This window comes from Cryptomeria japonica, chromosome 10 (genome assembly GCF_030272615.1).
Source record: "Cryptomeria japonica chromosome 10, Sugi_1.0, whole genome shotgun sequence".
Lineage (NCBI taxonomy): Eukaryota > Viridiplantae > Streptophyta > Pinopsida > Cupressales > Cupressaceae > Cryptomeria > Cryptomeria japonica.
In genome coordinates, this window is record NC_081414.1 from 789,580,287 (window position 1) to 789,598,033 (window position 17,747).

The 17,747-nt window shown below is 32.6% G+C and overlaps 1 protein-coding gene across 1 annotated transcript; it reads right to left on the reverse strand.

The window, feature by feature from the left end:
- Window positions 1-1,960: 1,960 nt before the first annotated feature.
- Window positions 1,961-3,307, reverse strand: LOC131859264 (UPF0481 protein At3g47200-like). The gene has a single exon (XM_059212856.1). The coding sequence runs from the start codon at window positions 3,305-3,307 to the stop codon at window positions 1,961-1,963; it is 1,347 nt and encodes a 448-aa protein (XP_059068839.1).
- Between the last annotated feature and the right edge of the window lie 14,440 nt (window positions 3,308-17,747).

Below are 17,747 nucleotides of genomic sequence, written 5' to 3' on the forward strand. Positions count from 1 at the left end.
TATAGCACTTGTTGATATTTTAAGTATTTATTAAGAGGATCATGTTTATACTAGTTAGGATAGACTTGTTGATAGAATTTATGCTTCTTGACTATAGTTTAATAGTGTAATCATTCTCAAACAGACAAAGTTATAAATTCTATATGATTTCATAGCTTTTAGTTAGGTAATAGTAAATTAGTTTTCTCCTCGATAACTAGGTAATTCCTCAAATTGTATTATGTGTCCTATGTAACTTTGTTAACCAAATAGGTTCTCCTTCAAGATATGATACTGCCTCTCTATTAGGATTTGATGTAGACTCCTCTTCATCTTATTATCGAATTCCTTTCTACACTTGTTGTGATATAATTATAATGTTGCCTTCATTAATTTGATGCCATCAATTATACAAAAGAAATCTTTTAAACAATATGTTGATTTGTATTTAGATGCCAAAAAAAATTTGTGATTGTGTTTTTATTAGGTAGTGTACATAGTGAGCATTACAATTTCCACCCCATTGCAAAATACAATAGGATCCTATATAGATTAAATGTGGTTAAAAGTATACAAACAAGAGAAAACAACAACTATTTCCAAAGCTTGAGGGTCTACATGCTAGGGAAATTAATTGAAGCTTTTGAACACCATAACATTGTATAGGTAGAATAGTGATACCTTGTAGAGAGTTTTTCACTTAGAATTTGAGAATCCAAAGACTAAAAATTAACAGTTAATCTAAAAATTGATTCTTAATGTAATTAATTGATATCAATAGTGAGGATCTTTTTTAAAGTATATAAAATAAACTACTATCAACATTAAACATTTTAAAATAGGAAATGTTGATGAAATTTATAAATATTGTAACAAAAAATTTCTTTCTCCTTGTAATGTATTGTTAGAATGAGAATTGCAATATAAATTAAACTATTATTTATTTATAACCAAGTGATTATGTGGTAAATCATCTTTCTAGATTGATTATTTATCATTGGAAATGAGAATTGTAATATGTTTAAATTTTTGTAACTCTATTTAGGATGAATTTAGATCTATAGTGTGCTTGATTACACTAGATTTGATTCTCACTAGTGGTTTGATGATCAAAATTGTATTTGAATCCATCCACCCCTTCTTTTGTAATTATGTGTATTATATTTTCTAATTTATAGAATGTCGATGAACTCATTCATCAAGAAAATTATATTTTAAGGAGAGGTTAGAGGGCATTGTATTGCACAAGTGACACACAACTTAAATAATTGTGAGATGATGTATAGACATTCCAACCCATCTATGGGTATTATAGTTAATCATTATTGTTGAACAAAATAATTCTTATAATATAAATAACACTTAATTAAGAAATAATAATAATTTTCTATTCTATTTATGTAAATACTAGAATAAAAATTAAAGTATATTATTCAATCAAATTATTAATTCTTTAGCTAACTTCGATTGTAAGCTAAACTACTGATTTGCATGTGGTTTGGATGAACATCCATTGCATCATTAATATTGAGCAAAGTAATCATTATAATTTATATAACAATTAATTAAAAAATAATACTTTGTTATTCTACTCATCTAAAAACTAGAATAAAAACTAGAATAAGAAATAAAATATATTATTCAATCAAATTATTAATTCTTTACATACCCCACAATAAGAAGAACTCATAAGAACTACATCATAGAAACGCTTTTAAACACTGAAGCAATCATATTTATACCATATTTTTCCCTTAGTCACTTAGCTATCCATTCTTAGATAAGTGTGTAATTATCTGCACAGATGAAGGTGCTGCTGCTGCCAGCATAAGAACCACCGCCCAAAACATAGTGAAAGTTCTCACAATCTTTGGATTCTTCTCCATGAAGTCATTAATTCTCACAATTAATCGGCTTTTGTACCATTCATTGACAGCAATCTTCAAATCCATAAACTTATCTTCATCAGCAAAAGTGAAGTTCATTCCTTTACACAGACAATTGAAGAGGTCACTCGCTTCCTTATCAGTCCCAATGGAGCCACGTCCAAAGCCAAGTCCTTCTCAGACTGGATCAAACTATTCATAAGAAACAGATATTCTGAAATAATGGTGAGCTCTTTTTCTTGGCAGATGTCCACAGCCATGAGGTTCCTGAAGATCAAATCCGTGGCATCAGAAACCCATATCACAGGGAGAAACAGAGTCTTTTTCTGTTTCTCGAAACGGAGCTCTTTGGCGGACGGAACTCCCTCGTACGAGTTAAACTTCATTCCATTATTGTGTAACTCTGTCGCAGAAGCCACGAGGTAATGATAATGAGACTCTTTCTTAAGTTTATGAGCTGTCTCATGACGATGAAGCAGAAGATGATGGCGACGATGATGGTGATCCCCTGGTACCGTAATACGAACGTTCTCAATCTTTTCTCCTTCATGGGTACTCTCGGACTCATGCACAATGAAATCTTGAAAAAATCCCAAAATGTGGTTGTATTCCTTCAGATTTTTATACTTCAACTGGAGGGCTTCTTTCAATTTTGCCTCGCGTTCTTTGTGCTCTGCTTCTGTTTCCCCTGTTTTTGGCTGCAGATGATATGAGAAAGGGTGAGCCAAGGCAATTATACCATCGCATATCATTCTAAGCAGCTCTATCCTTGCCTTTTCTTCTGTGCACTTGTCCTCCATTTCCAACAGCCCAAGGAGAAGGATTATGGGGACCTGATTTTCAAGCAATAGAAGATCAGTTAGGATATCGAATTGAATAGAACGGACCCTGTTTCTATTAAAAACAGGATCGAGGTTCCATTGTGAATCGCCATTGAGGTTCCATTGTGATTCATCACTGAGAAGCCTTAGAGTCTCTAGAATGAAGCATCCGTCAAGAGTGAAGAGCCACGCAAGGATTTCTTCCTCCCACACTGGTTTTCCTTCGTAGTTTGCTCTAATTTCTGGAAGCAAGCTCTGCACTTTTTCCACTAGAAAGCGTGCGTGCTGCTGGTTTGGTGGGAGCCTTTTCACTGAGCGATTTACGGCCTCTACTTTGTATAACTCTATTTCAGAGAGTGGCTGAGACATCCTATGATGGAAAAGGCCCAAACAGACTACTCGAGGCAGATATGCATCTCTGTTTAAGCCCTTGAGATACATGGGCACTTTGTTTATGGAGACAGAAGAAAGCTTTCCTGATTTATCATCTGGATTATCATCTTCGGGCTTGTGAAATTCAAACCTGCCCTTCACATCATCAAACCATGAGAAACGTTGTTCTGAATCTGCTACCTCTATTTCATATTCTTTCACTGCCTGTTTCCTGCTCTTTGCAGCCATTGTTAACAGTTTAAAAACCCTGCGAATGAGAAAGAAACAGTTAACAGATGTTTATGATCTGCCCAAGACCTCAATCTTAGTCTGCCTTCCTACAAAAACTCAATCTGAGACGAAAAAATTAAAGATACGCGGAAACAATATTACCTAGTAGTTTATGATTCGTCGAAGATTTCGACCTTCTGCTGCATGGATGGAATTATTATCTAAGATTTGTAGAACTCTACTTTTATCACTTCACCTGCATAAATTTAAGTGTCAAACATGTAAATCATCAATTACGCTAATATAAGGAGAATATCTATAGTATTTTTTAAAATCTCAATAGTTTCCCTTTGAAATTACTAATGCATTTGTTTTTTATCTCGTCATTCTAGAATATTCAAGTGCACTGTTATCATGGAACAGAAGTTTCTGATACTCTTAATATTAATCCAGCTGAATCTGAACTGTTCTGTCAAATTTCATTCATGAAGTGAACATGCTCAACAGTTACCAATAATATAAAAATAGATTAAATTAGGAATAAGGCCATTTTTCAAAAATAAAATCAATAATATAAATTAGCAATAAGCCCATTTTTCTATATCCTAAATAAGTTCTGAATCACATTAACTCCTATTGAACAAAGCTCTTAAAATAAGTTAAACAAAGCTAAAAAGTAATAATAAATTGGAAATGAGGACAGCAAAATATTGAATTACTCACAGTACACAATCAATGAAGAGCTCAAATTTTGGCTGGTGAAATGCATCATACAAATCACAGGGATTGAATTTGTCTTATAACTTTCCAAGATCAAACTGGTTGGCATAATTCGGTTCCTTCCGTCTATGGTGAGACATCCAATTTGCTTTACATCTTTATTATATTCTGATAACGATTTTTCCTCACTTTTTCCTGGGCAAATAGACCCAATACTTGAGGAGATTCTCTATAAAATTTTGGTGACCTTTTCCCATATCTTGTGCGGGGAGTTTCGTTGAGCGTTACAATGAAGCCCCCCGATTCTTTTGCTTGCTTTCGTTATCTTTCGAGGACAGTTCATGAAACAGAAAAATCCAGCCACAGAAATAAAATATCATTTTCTCTGAAACAAAAACCCCAAAAGTGGTTCTAGGAAAATTTTATTTCTAATTTTAAAAATTTGCATATAAAATTTACATATTAAATTTACATACAAAATTTGCATACACTTTTTAATAATGAGCTAATTTGCATATAAAATTTACATATACTTTTAATTAAAAACATTATTTTAAAAAATAATAGAATTTATGAAATTATAGTATTAAAATGCATTTTTAAGAAAATTATGAATTACTTTTTTAAGAGTCTAGTTCTTTGTTCTGTCTTGGAAGGCTATTGTAGTTTCATTATTAAAAATTTGTTATTGAAACATTCTAAAACCTATTTGACCCCAATCTATAATGAAGTGAATTATTGTTAGCTAATTTATCACGAAGAAAAGAAAAGAAAATGGGTAGTTCGACCAGATGTAACTTACAAGTTTCAAACCAAAAATCAAATAAATTAATAATAAATATAATTTATCAAAATTAATGAGAATGAGCCCTCCAAGATATGGTTGGGTTGATTCTATTATGTTTTCTTTTAAAAAAATTGATGTCAAAGTGAGGGTTACAAGAGTAGTTTACTATCATCAAGGTTCTTTCTATTTTATTTTGAGTGTCTTTTAATTGAATGGTGAGTCTTCTCAATGGAGTCACTAGGTTTGGTAGGGCTCACTCATCTTATGAGTAATTACAAATAAATAAATTGGTTTATTAACTAGACTACTATAAGAATATTGGGTTGTACCATAAGGTAAACGAAATTAAAAAATTAAGATTATTACTAGTAATATTGTTATTAGATCTATATTTTTATATGTTGGTCTAATGGATAGAGTGCTACCAACTTTTTTGAGTTGGACCTATTCATTGATTATACTTTGAAAAGGTATATAGTTTCTATGGTATATCTTTCAAAGAAACATATAGGATATTCTTGGATGGCCATGTTGAAATAGAAATGGTAATGGTGGTGAGGTCTTAATTGACATTTCAACATACTTGGATGGAAGTGTCATGAAAAACCTATATTGGAAAGCGCCAAGGATGTCCTTGTCATAAATTGAGTCAATATTTACTAGCAACCGTGTATTTAGGTTTTTTTGGATATCTATGCCTAGAGAGGTATATATTAAATAACATTCTTGAAAAAACTAAATTAACCCTTAATCTTGATGTAAGATAATTATAATGTATATAGAATCTTTGTATGTTGTAAAAAAGCATTAATATTGGTTGTTAACATTTAATTAACTCCCTTGGATAGAAAATCATGTTGTACAACTAATTATTAATTGCACAAACGAAATTTTTGTGGAGGAATTCTTGTTGTATGTTCCTTGAGAGAAACATTCTACAAAAAACTACATTGAAGGATGCTCATGTGACCACAAGTCCATAAGGTGATGTTTAAGGGGATAACTCAAAGTTAATGAATGAGTTAAAGAAACTTGATAACCCATATCTAATAATAATGTAAATTTTGGCTAATAGAATCTAATGTGATAGAAAATGAATATTCTTATTGGCTACATAAGGTCTAATAATAGGAACTATGTACTTTATTTTGAGGTGAGTTTGGGATGACATTCCTTAATATTGCCTTTGTCATTTGTAGGAAAACACTATAGGTACCCTCGTGTAAGCTTAGATATTTTTTCTCATATATTCCTAATAAAGAATGTGTTTCTGATTAGTGTGTTCCAATTAATAATTAGAATTAAATGTGTGGGACTAACTACTTTATAGTTAGTTCTTGTTTATGTGTATTTTTTGAGTAGTGGTCATTTTATGTGGGTTGAAAGTCATAAGTGTTCATGGAATTCAATTCTATACTAATACAAATTAATGTCTAAGCTTTTAAATCACTTAATTGAGTTATACAAATCAAGGTCCACTTGATCTATACTTGTGAAACCTTGTGTTGGGTAACTTTAAGACCCTCCCATGTGTCTAAATTGAGTTCGATACTAGAGAAATTAGTAAATTATTTGTAAATCCACCCTTTGGCCACCATAATTGTTTTAATGCACTTAACATCAATTATCATCTTAATGAGTAAAAATTTCCATCTAACATACAAGGATTGACTTTAGAACTTTTTTGTTCACTATGGTGGTTTCAACTCATTAAATCCACTTATATGCTTACACTAAAATGTGTTAATATTCCACAAATAGCATCATCCCTAGACCCATACCTAAACCTTGAGTGTTCATTCTTGATGACCCTACCAAGTATCCTCTCATGGGAAATTAGAGGCTTCATAGTTAACAATTTGAGGGAGTTCATTCTCTTCTCTTGATGAGGTCTATGATCTCTCTCTAAAATTGAATTATTAATTAAGTGAACCTATAGACTTGGTCCCATTTTATAATAAGATAAACATTGCCATCAAGTGTGGATTCCATGTCCCCAACATTACCAATAATTACTTTACAAACTCACACATATAGACAAATGTTATATCACAGATCACAAACAACAATTATCTTAAGCATATATCACATACATACAAGGGACTACCTCATACACATCATAGGTACATAAGTACATATAGAGTGAGTAACTCCAAAATACATCACATTAAAAAATAGTAACTAGATCATACATGCATCAAAAGGCAATAGTGGCCAACTCATCCACAATGGACTCTCTTGTCCATAGTGCATCCTAGATAGAAACTGAATGTCAATGCATAACACACCACAATCTGGGTCACATTATTTTACCTAGTCTTCTACACCAATGACAATTGGCAAGAGGATTTAGTGTATCCCATACTACAATAGAGGTTCATCCTCAACCCAACATGATCAAGTATACCATTTGACAACTGACAAGAGGATTCAGTGTATCTCATACAACAACACGGGTCCATCCTCAACCCTAATGATTTACATAATTATTGAAATAACCTAACTCGCTAAATTCCAACTTCAATTGCCCATAGGGCATTAGCAACAAGTCTGTCCATTCATGAAGAAGTAGCTACCAACATATACCACTTGTTGACCTTAGTGACATTGTTAGCTATCTTCTTCATAATCCTTAGTAACACTTGGTATCAATCACTCCCACGTTATAAGTGACTCCCATTGAACCCTCCTAATACAAAAATTATCTCAAGTTACCACTACCCATATGATAAGGTAACTACTTGTGCAACCATTATTGTATCAAATCCTAGATATCCCCTAAAAATCCTTCACTTTCATAAACTGGGTGAATGTTGGCTATGCCAAAAGATACAATAGTAGCTCTATGAATCCACCATTGACATGACCCAATGACAACCTATTAATTGTTACCATATCATATCAAGGGTAGGCATTAGCAACTACGCCTTCATGAACCAAGTGAATGATGACTAATCCCTTGAAGTAGCCCAAACATTGATCATTGACCTAGACCAATGACTTCTTGGCATTGCATAAATATCTTGGTGGTTTACTCTTGTGAGGATCAAACATACCAAAACTTATAGTACTAAATAAATGGATTATTATAGCACCATTGGCTAATTTAGGACTCTATACATAGATTCTTATAGGTTTGGGGTAAAGTTCTACAAAAACATAAAAAATCACTCGGATCCAACACAAGATGGCCTTGAATCTACTGTTTTCCCAAATAATTGTCAATATATTCGTATAAGATAGCCAACTTTGAATCCACTGAACTTCGGGGCAATGGCCAATGAACAAGATTTAGTTATAAGACTGAAATATCTTGGATTTCTAATTTAGCTAGACCAATGTAGGTAAGCCTTACAATATCCTAAGACTTACCACAAATTATTGTAGATATTGTACTTTAAGTAGATATCTCCATATGAAAATATACCAAGGAAACATGAAACAACCTAAACTCTAGCTACACTCTTGGTTTATCAACATGAGCTCAATAGTTGGGAGTAATTCCTACACTAAATCTATTCCTATAGTATAAATTTAAATGGATTCATCAATTTTAATGTTTCTAAACCTAATCTCAAAAAAAATTATAGATTAGTACTGATCCTAGGGTGTGGAGTCAAGTCTTAAATCCTGAATGCAAATTTAAACAACATATCACTTCAAATTAGTATCCCTTTAACATTACTACCTAACTTTAATGCATCCTCTCATGCTACTACATAATCCTACTTACAGATCTATAAAGACCCCTTCAATTCACAATAATCTATGTACAATATTTGATACTTTTCTTGAAAGAAACCCATACACAAGTTACATAACCATAGGAAATCTACAATGACAAACCAAACTATACTTGATAATATTATGTCACATGAAATTAAAGAATATAGTATAGAGAGGTCTTTTGCAATATATCATTTGACCTACCAAAACTAATTAACACTAAAGTGTATAGATCTGTATATTAGTTCACTGTAAATAAGATTCCAACTCTAAGCCTAATATTTCTCTACTTTATTTCTCTAAATCAGAAGTTGAAAACCTTTTATATTAGAGAAAGAAGAAGAATATAAGAAAATTCTAGATTAAATCTACAAATGAGATATGTCTCTTTCCCTTAAATTTAATTTACAAGAAAATATTTTTCCTCCTCATTATTTCCCTTTCTTTTTATCACTTTTCTTCATTCTAAGCTATGGCTGATTTTTGGCTTCTTTTGCATTTGCTTGGCCTCCCCCATGAAGAATTTGCATTTGCTAAGAATATTCACTTAGCTACACTCTTTTGCACTTTGGAAATAAAATAATACCTCTAGCTTGCCTTTTCAAGTTATTTCACATCTTTAATGAATATTTCACACTTGGTGAAATATTGTCTTTTATCATTTTATTTCGGTCAACTATATTTGAAATCTGCATTGACCTAGGTGAAAATAATAATTCTTCAACTATGTCAAATATTAAAACCTTGTGAAATTAGAAATATTTCCCCAAACTTTAACATTCTTCAATGATTTTTACAATCTATTTGCTGCATGATTGTACACTTGATGGTAATATTAATTTTCCCAAACTTAATGAGAAATAATTTTAATGTTGTATGCTTTTGCCCCTTGCTAGAAATAAAATTTCACTTGCTTTTATCAGCAACTAAATTTTAACCTCTTTCCACACATTCCGTATCTCATGTGAGAAAATTCATTCTTGAGTGAAAATATTATTACACAACTGTATGCCATATTCACTCGATGCCTTAAAAGCCACTGATTCCAAAACCATAAAAGTTTCTCAATGTTATAATGCCATTTTGATGGTGAAGCCTTTCAATATATACCAAAACTACATAATAACTACCCAATGGTCTCCCCACTCTAAAACAAAATGGATCCAAGTTCATAATTCCAGTAGATGAAGCCTTGTATATACAATGCATTTTTCTCAGATCAAAATTAAACAGAATCGATTTCAGCCCTGGCTTAATCTTTTATATCACTGCCAACGTGTCTGTCGAGTCAATTCCTATTGGTCAATTTGAAATGTGCTCATGACCAATTTAGTTGTCATTTCATCTTCAAACAAAATTTTTCTTAAATCGAAGGTTGATTTGACAAGTGAATGACAAGTTCCTATTGCTTTCTCAATGTTATGAATGCACACCCAATCAAAATCAAAATTAAGAAATGGAGGTGCCACTCACACACTAGAATCAAGAATTCTCCACACTGGCAAAAAAAAACGTTTGTAATCCTTTTGGTGATTTCATACAATCTCTAATTTATATCTTGTTTCTCAAGAGTCAAAATAGCCTTTGTTTGCATTCCTGGAAATTTGGTCACACTAGCTACATATTACATCCACATTATTTAGACATATTGGCTCCAATACTCTACAGATAATTTGCTTCAAAGAATGGAGCCACTAGTAAAAGACTATTTGGCTGCATCCTAAAAACTTATCGAAGCCTCCATGCAAGGCATCAAATGATTATTTCTATTTAGGTTTGAATATCAGAAACTTCTCTGCACTACGATTTAACAATAGAAACTTGATAAAGTCACTAGGATTGTACATCAACATCAGTGCCTTTGCACATCCCTTTCCTAGAACGATCAATTTATCTCTTACATTCTAAACTCATCACAAGGAAATGCAACAATATATGGCAAAGACCTAAGCCTGTATTCATCACCAGCTACAGGATACATTCACCATGCCCAAATCAAAACTCTCACCCATGCACTTGCATAAACACCCATCACAGCCAAAAGTAAAACTCAAAGAGCTGGAAAATGAAATGGAATGGTGTTAAAATTATATCCAACATAGTTGATCATCACTGCAACTCTTAACGATATTGATCTAACATCAAACCAATAATATATGCAGGCATTGTGCCCAAATGGAAAAGGACTAGAAGACTTGGAGGAAATCCAAATCATCATCTTTGTACCAAGCTCCATACTTTTGCATTTAATCTACCCAATGAAATGGCGATACATGAAATTGCAATGATATGGCGATTCATATCTTAGTTGTATAATAGCTTGACTATGCGCACACTTCAAAACATGCCCTGGAATATTGCATGCATCAATCTTCATAAAATAGCACACAACCCAAAGAACTTTCTTCCTTTGCATATTGTTGAGAATACCATCATCGATGTGAATTACACTGATCCAGCCATTTCAAATAACCACAGCCAAAAGTGAAATGAATCAAGAAAAGCATCCATATCTCTATGCTACCATTATTAACGAATAGTGGATCAAACACAGTGGAGACTGAGAAACAAACCAAGAGAAACAACATTTTAAAACATTTTAAAATAACAACTATTATAATAACACGTATAAATCATTATAAAAAATATGGATGTAATCATGAAAATAGTTGGCCACCATTTAATGCACTATCTTTTGTAGTTGCGAGCTCTATGGAGAACAAATCTATCCCATCTACTAACTATTACAATTATGAGAAACGATTTTTTTGTAGGCTTTCAAAAGAAAATATTAATCGCATTGGAATTTGTTTTCAATTTTCTGGTGTGAGACAGTGAGAGTTTTCCCATCCGTAATAGTCTATTTACTAACAAGTATGAATGTCGACTCTTTAAATAGTTAAAATCAAAAGTAAACACTAAAAATCAATTTATAATATTTGTGTTTTCGCTAAGCAAATAGTTATACTTGAATAATTAAAAAGAGCATCAACGTTATATTTATATATCAATCTTAAAACCACATTTATATCCTTCACATTTAATTTTCAAAGATTTATTACTGTGAATGAATAACATAAAAAGAACTTGTATTATCAATGCATATTGGAATGCATATTGGATGAGATTATATATAAGGAGGAAACAATTTGTAAAGTTCCAAAGAAACAGTTCTATAAACGAACCTGTGTGACCAAACAATATTAAACAATGTAATATTTTATGGTTTATATCAACATTCCCCCTTATTACATTGATCCTAAAACTTTCCCTAGGGAACCCCCACAAGATTCACACAACAAAACTTGCTGACTACATTATATGAATACACATTTTTAAAAGATCTTCTCTTGAAGAAGCAAATCCTAAATCAAGTAGGGCTCCATCATGTTGTCTCTTGACCCTCGGAAAGGTGTAGCTTTGAGCTATGTTCTTAAGCTCTCAGTCCCAAACTCTCGAATCATAGAGTCTTGAATTATTCAACAATGATTCGTAAGAGATACAACAAATATCTATCATTGTCTAATGACCGTGAAAGGGTACAATTCTTGATCATATACTCTGAAGCTCGTTTGACAACAATTCATATTGAGCTCAACACCAAATCTCAAACCTATCTCCAAAATATAATCTTCACAACACAAGTATTCTTCAAATTTGTTAGCATCAAAAGGAAAACTAAAAGCAAGAAATACCAAAACCAAAAATGCTTCTCAAGCAAACATCATCTCAAAATGAGAAGCTAACTTGAGATGATAGAAATTCCTCCATCCTCCAATGCTGCTAGCCTCTAGAAATATCTTATTATTCTTTATCCACAGGATGACTCATATGAGTCGTTGAATACCTTGTCATGGGTAACAAATGTAGGCCTCAAAGTACATATATAAATAGTCATGATGATAATGTTAATTGCAACCAATAATAGACCCAACACTAGCAAACCTTATAACTCCTATTATGAAAGAAAATTACTTCTCCATCACATAACAAATAGATTATCTATACCTTTTAGCTTGTAAAATTGGAGAAAATACCAAAATGAATGCCTTTCTCTCTTCACAGCTATACACTCGCCCCCCAAAAAACCTTCAGCAATGTTCAATCTACAGGAGGCATTGCAACAGCAAAAATTCTAGCAGTTAAAATTGTTTCTATGTTAAATCAAATCCTTCATATAGTTTGTAGCACCAAACTCTCAATTACCAAACCAAAATTTACATCGCTCCGTATCAAGCTTTGTTTATCGCCCAACGATAGGGGTTTCATATTTCTAAACTCAGTGCATTCTCTTATGCTAATTCTTTCTGTTTCCTTTCCCTCTTGTCTGGGAAAAGAAATTTATATCAGCAGACTTCACCTTTCTCTTGGCTTTGAAACAATGTGAAAAATAAATGACCACCTCTTGGATTGATGGTTTGAATATAGTAATCCTTGTGATTCTCTGTGACAGGCATCAATCTCCTTGATTACTTATCACAAACTGTGAACTCAAGCAAAATGAAGCGATGAAAGAACAACCATAGAAGCATCAACACTTACACTTATTTATTTCTCCTCCATGTGTGAATTCTTCAAGCATGGATACCACTTACTAAGTAGTACCGTACCTTGTCAGCAAACAACAGACGTCCTTAAGAACGCAGAATGCGTCGGCCTTATATGTCTGCAAAATAGTCACAACGATCACATATAGATTCACATCCTCGCTGGAGAAAAAAAAAAATAGTGCCTTATTAAGACTTGTGCTAGAGAAAAATAAACTATTTCTAACGCCTCCTTGAAAGCATGAAAGTGGCGCCATTCTCCACTCATCATCATTGGTCCTTCCATTTACCTCACACCATCATTTCACAGGCACAGGTGAAGGAGTTTATATGGGCAGCACGAAACTTCTCTACACAACACTTGCCTCCAGTGACTTCCTCCTCTACGCAACACTGTCACGTCTTATTATCCCATGAAGATCGTCATTGGCTCTGATACGTAATGTGAATGAATAATAGAAAAATTGAAAGAATAGATAAAAATAAACACAAAACAATATTCTGCTACAACAGAGAGAAAAATAGAGCAGAGACTAATAACATGCTACAGCACGAAAACAGATTCCTTTTCTTTATTCATTAACACAGAAAATACACAGAGACATTTACACAAAAAATTATGTGTTACAGCAACAAAACATATTTTATTGATTGTTTATTTAATTGATTTACATCTTCCCTGTTTTATAAGGGAGATTAGAATATTCTAGGATGAAACGACTTCAAGAGATCTGAAAAATACTGCATGAAAGAATTAGTTTTGCATGACCGGCGAACTATGGCAAACTGGAAGTTAAAAGGTGGCTAACTGACTAACTTTGCATATAATCCTTTTCATGCATAATCTATTGCATGGTTGGTGCATGATCTTGCATGCAAGAGAAATTACTGATACTTCCAACACTCATCCTTAATTTCGACCACAATTGCTACTGCATGTACAATTCCTTGACTATTGTCTTCTTCTATCTCAATCTTTTCACTTGTCTCAAATGGAGTCTGCGAACAACCTCAAATTCATAGTTTCAAACCATCACTAGATCTGCCGATCTTCACATCCAATTCTCAATAATAGTGCCATTCATTTGGCTTCTCCCACTGCTGCGGTAGTCTCTCATATCTTTGATTTTCAAATCTTCAAAATATCCATCTTGATCTTCCTACAACCTCATTTTCTGTAGACATTTTACATGACAATAATTTTTTATGACCCAAAACATTTGTTGTCACATTCAAATCTTGCTTGATTACGATCAACATGTGAATATTTAAACTTAAACAACTTTGTGATCATACTTGTAAGTTTTTGTCAACTTGTCCCACAGCTCCATCCATAATTCATCTTCATACAACCTATCACATATTCATTATTTGATTCTCTATTCCAACATATATTGTCACAATGATTTCTCAACCCACATAAGGTACAAGGATGTAAATCCCAATAATTTTCTTTCCTATACCCTTTCCTATTACAATGTGAGCAGTGAATACATTGCCTTCCTTGATCTAATTTGCCTATACTTGAAACATTGGAATATGTCTCGCCTTTACCTGCAACATACCCAAGACCTTCATATTTGGGCCTCATTATTGGCTCAATTGGATCTATAATTCCTTGTTCCTTCATTCTCGATCCTTTACCTCTATAACCCATTTTTCTCATAATTTTAAAATCAATATTCTTTTCATTGTCATTATCATTTTCTTTTTCACAATCTTTATCATAAACTTCTTTAGTAAAAACACACTTATCAAATGACAAACTTAAATCTTCCATACTACAAGAAACATCATGAACCAGAGCCTTTGTCTTTAAACATTCATTCTCTTCTTTTAATTTCTTCATCTGTTTATTTAAATCATCAATCAACTTCACTTTTTGTTCTAGTTCTTCATTCCTTTTCTTAATCTCATCAAATATTTTTAACTTTTCTACTAGCTCTTTATTTTTTTGATCAAATTTAATCAATTCCTTCATCTGCAAAATATGTTCTTCTTCCAGCCACTTTAACTTTTCCTCTAGACCTTCAATTTTCTCTTTATAATCACTAATTTCATTTGAATGTTTACATTTTTTCAGCTTGGAGTTGTATTTTAATTTCCTTCACTTCAATTTAATTCTTCTTTAAAAATATGTATCTCAGAAATCAGATTTATATTTTTCTTCGACACTCTTTTGATTATTTTTTCCATTGAAACAAACAAATTTTAACTCTTTATACTTGGTTTACCTTCTTTCTATACCCAGTTCATCCTCCTTCAAATTGCCTTTGTTTAAACAACATCTTGAATACTCCAGATCTCATGTACTCTAGACAATATCTGATTTGATAAACACTGATCTCCTTTCAGCGATCTGTAGTTCCAAATTTTTGACTAGGCGAATTTCTTTGCTTTCACAAAAAAAATAGGAAACTCCTTATCTTTGAGCAGCAATCCTTGCCCTGTGACAATCAACAATTTCACCAAATATAGTGATCTCCAATGCAATTCTCTAACAATTCCCCTAGTTGTCAATTTCTTTAAAACTTGAATAACAATATCCTGTTTTCTCTAGCGATAATCTCAAACAACCACCGTAAACTATGATTTCCCTTGCAATGGTAGCTTACTCAATAGTAAATAACTTCAAACATTGTCTTCCTTCATTAACAATCTTTTCCAACAGCTTCTCTTTGAGCTTCAGCGATACTGCTTGTTTTGAACCCCACGATTTGTATCTGCTCTGATACCAATATGAAAGAATAGATAAAAATAAACACAAAACAATATTCTGCTACAACAAAGATAAAAACAGAGTAGAGACTAATAACATGCTACAACACAAAAACATATTCCATTTTTTATTCATAAACACAGAAAATACACATAGACATTTACATAACAAATTATGTGCTACAACACCCAAAAATGTTTATTGATTGTTTATGTAATTGATTTACATCTTCCCTATTTTATAAGGGAGTTTAGAATATTCTAGAATGAAATAACTTCAAGAGATCTAAGAAATACTACATGAAAGAATTAGTTTTGCATGACAGACGAACTATGGCAAACTGGAAGTTAAATGATGACTAACTGATTAGCTTCACATATAATCACTTTCATGCATAATCTATTGCATGGTTGGTGCATTATCTTATATGCAAGAGAAATTACTGATACTTCCAACAAAACTTAACTTAACACATGTTGGAATGCATATTGGATGAGATTATATACAAGGAAGAAACAGTTTGAAACAGTTTCAAGGAAACGGTTTTATAAATGAATTTATGTAACCAAACAATATTAAACAATGTAATCACTTCATCATTGTTTGATTACCTTCCTTCTACCTTCTTGATTTCTTCTTGTCATGCTTCACTATATGTTCATCACGATTTGCTCATTCCTCTTGTGTGTTGCTTGCTTATTATGGTATGGGGTTGGTTATTACTCATTCGATGAGGCTTCATGTTTTGGGGTTGGTTGTTTTCATAATGATCCCTCTGCTGGTTTTGTTTATATCTAGGGTTGGTCGATAGTTTTCTTATGTCCATTACTTCTTTGGTGTTGATATTCATTGGGAAAGATGCTTTGTTTTATTTGGAAAGGTTTTGTTAAAATTGGAGGATGGTGGTTGTCCTTGAGAAATTGGAAATTGCAGAAGGGTTGGTATTTGAGATGGTTTCTCATCCTTCTGCTCTTGTTTTGGTTGTTGTTGTGGGCTATCCTATGGCTTGGTCTTATTTTGGCTCCTTGGGGTCTTCAGCATCCTTCCCTTCTCCTTATTTGGATTATATTATGTTTTCTCACAATATTTGTTTTGACAGGTTCTCTTATAATAAGTTGTCTTCTGGTTATTGGTATCATACTAATCAGTGGTTTGGAGAGTTGTGCTTCTTAGATAGGGGTGGCCCAGCTTTGATGCTTCTTATGGGTTTTCAGCGGGTGCACTTCTGCCTAGTGTTTCATTCTCACAGTTTTCTATTGTATGCCTCTTCTGGCAGCTTTCTTTATATCTAATGAGGCCTGTTATGTAATTGGGAAGGGATTTTGGATGGATTGGGCCCATGGGCTTTTTGTAATGGGTAGATTGGCTTGTTTTAATAGATAATAATTACTCTATAGGCACATCAAGGAAATGCGTGTGATATTCAAGCTAAAAAAGTTTGACAGTTTACAAGGCAAACACATCAAAGATAGTATAAAATATTAAGAAAAATTCCCAAGTAAAATACCAAATAAAAAACTCTATATACACAAAAATGAGCTTGCATAGTATATAAAAATATAGCTAATAGGAATAGAATTTTGAAAGTTTTAATATTTAAGGCATTCACTCAATATGCCAAGTATTGAAATTAATCTTTTCAATTATTTCATAACATCTTGAAAACTATTTGGAAAATAGATTGTTGTTAGTTTGTAGTTAAAGTTTTCAAAAAGCAGTGTCAGTCAAGGGAAATCCTCACTTTTTAGACTTCAATCTCATGCTGACATGCAAGTATGGGTGACCATCATGGCCAAGGAAAACTCATGGCTACAAGAGCTACATGTGAAGAACATGAAAATGAAACTAAGGTATTAGCACACTAAAAAATATCTAGCACATATATTTAAAGATTGAGAGACGCATCAAGCTTACTGCACCAAAAAAAACAAAGTAGACAACATGCATGTTCATTGTTAA

Coding starts and splice junctions, on each gene's coding strand:
- LOC131859264 (XM_059212856.1), bottom strand. CDS start 3,307: ATGGCTGCAAAGAGCAGGAAACAGGCAGTGAAAGAATATGAAATAGAG.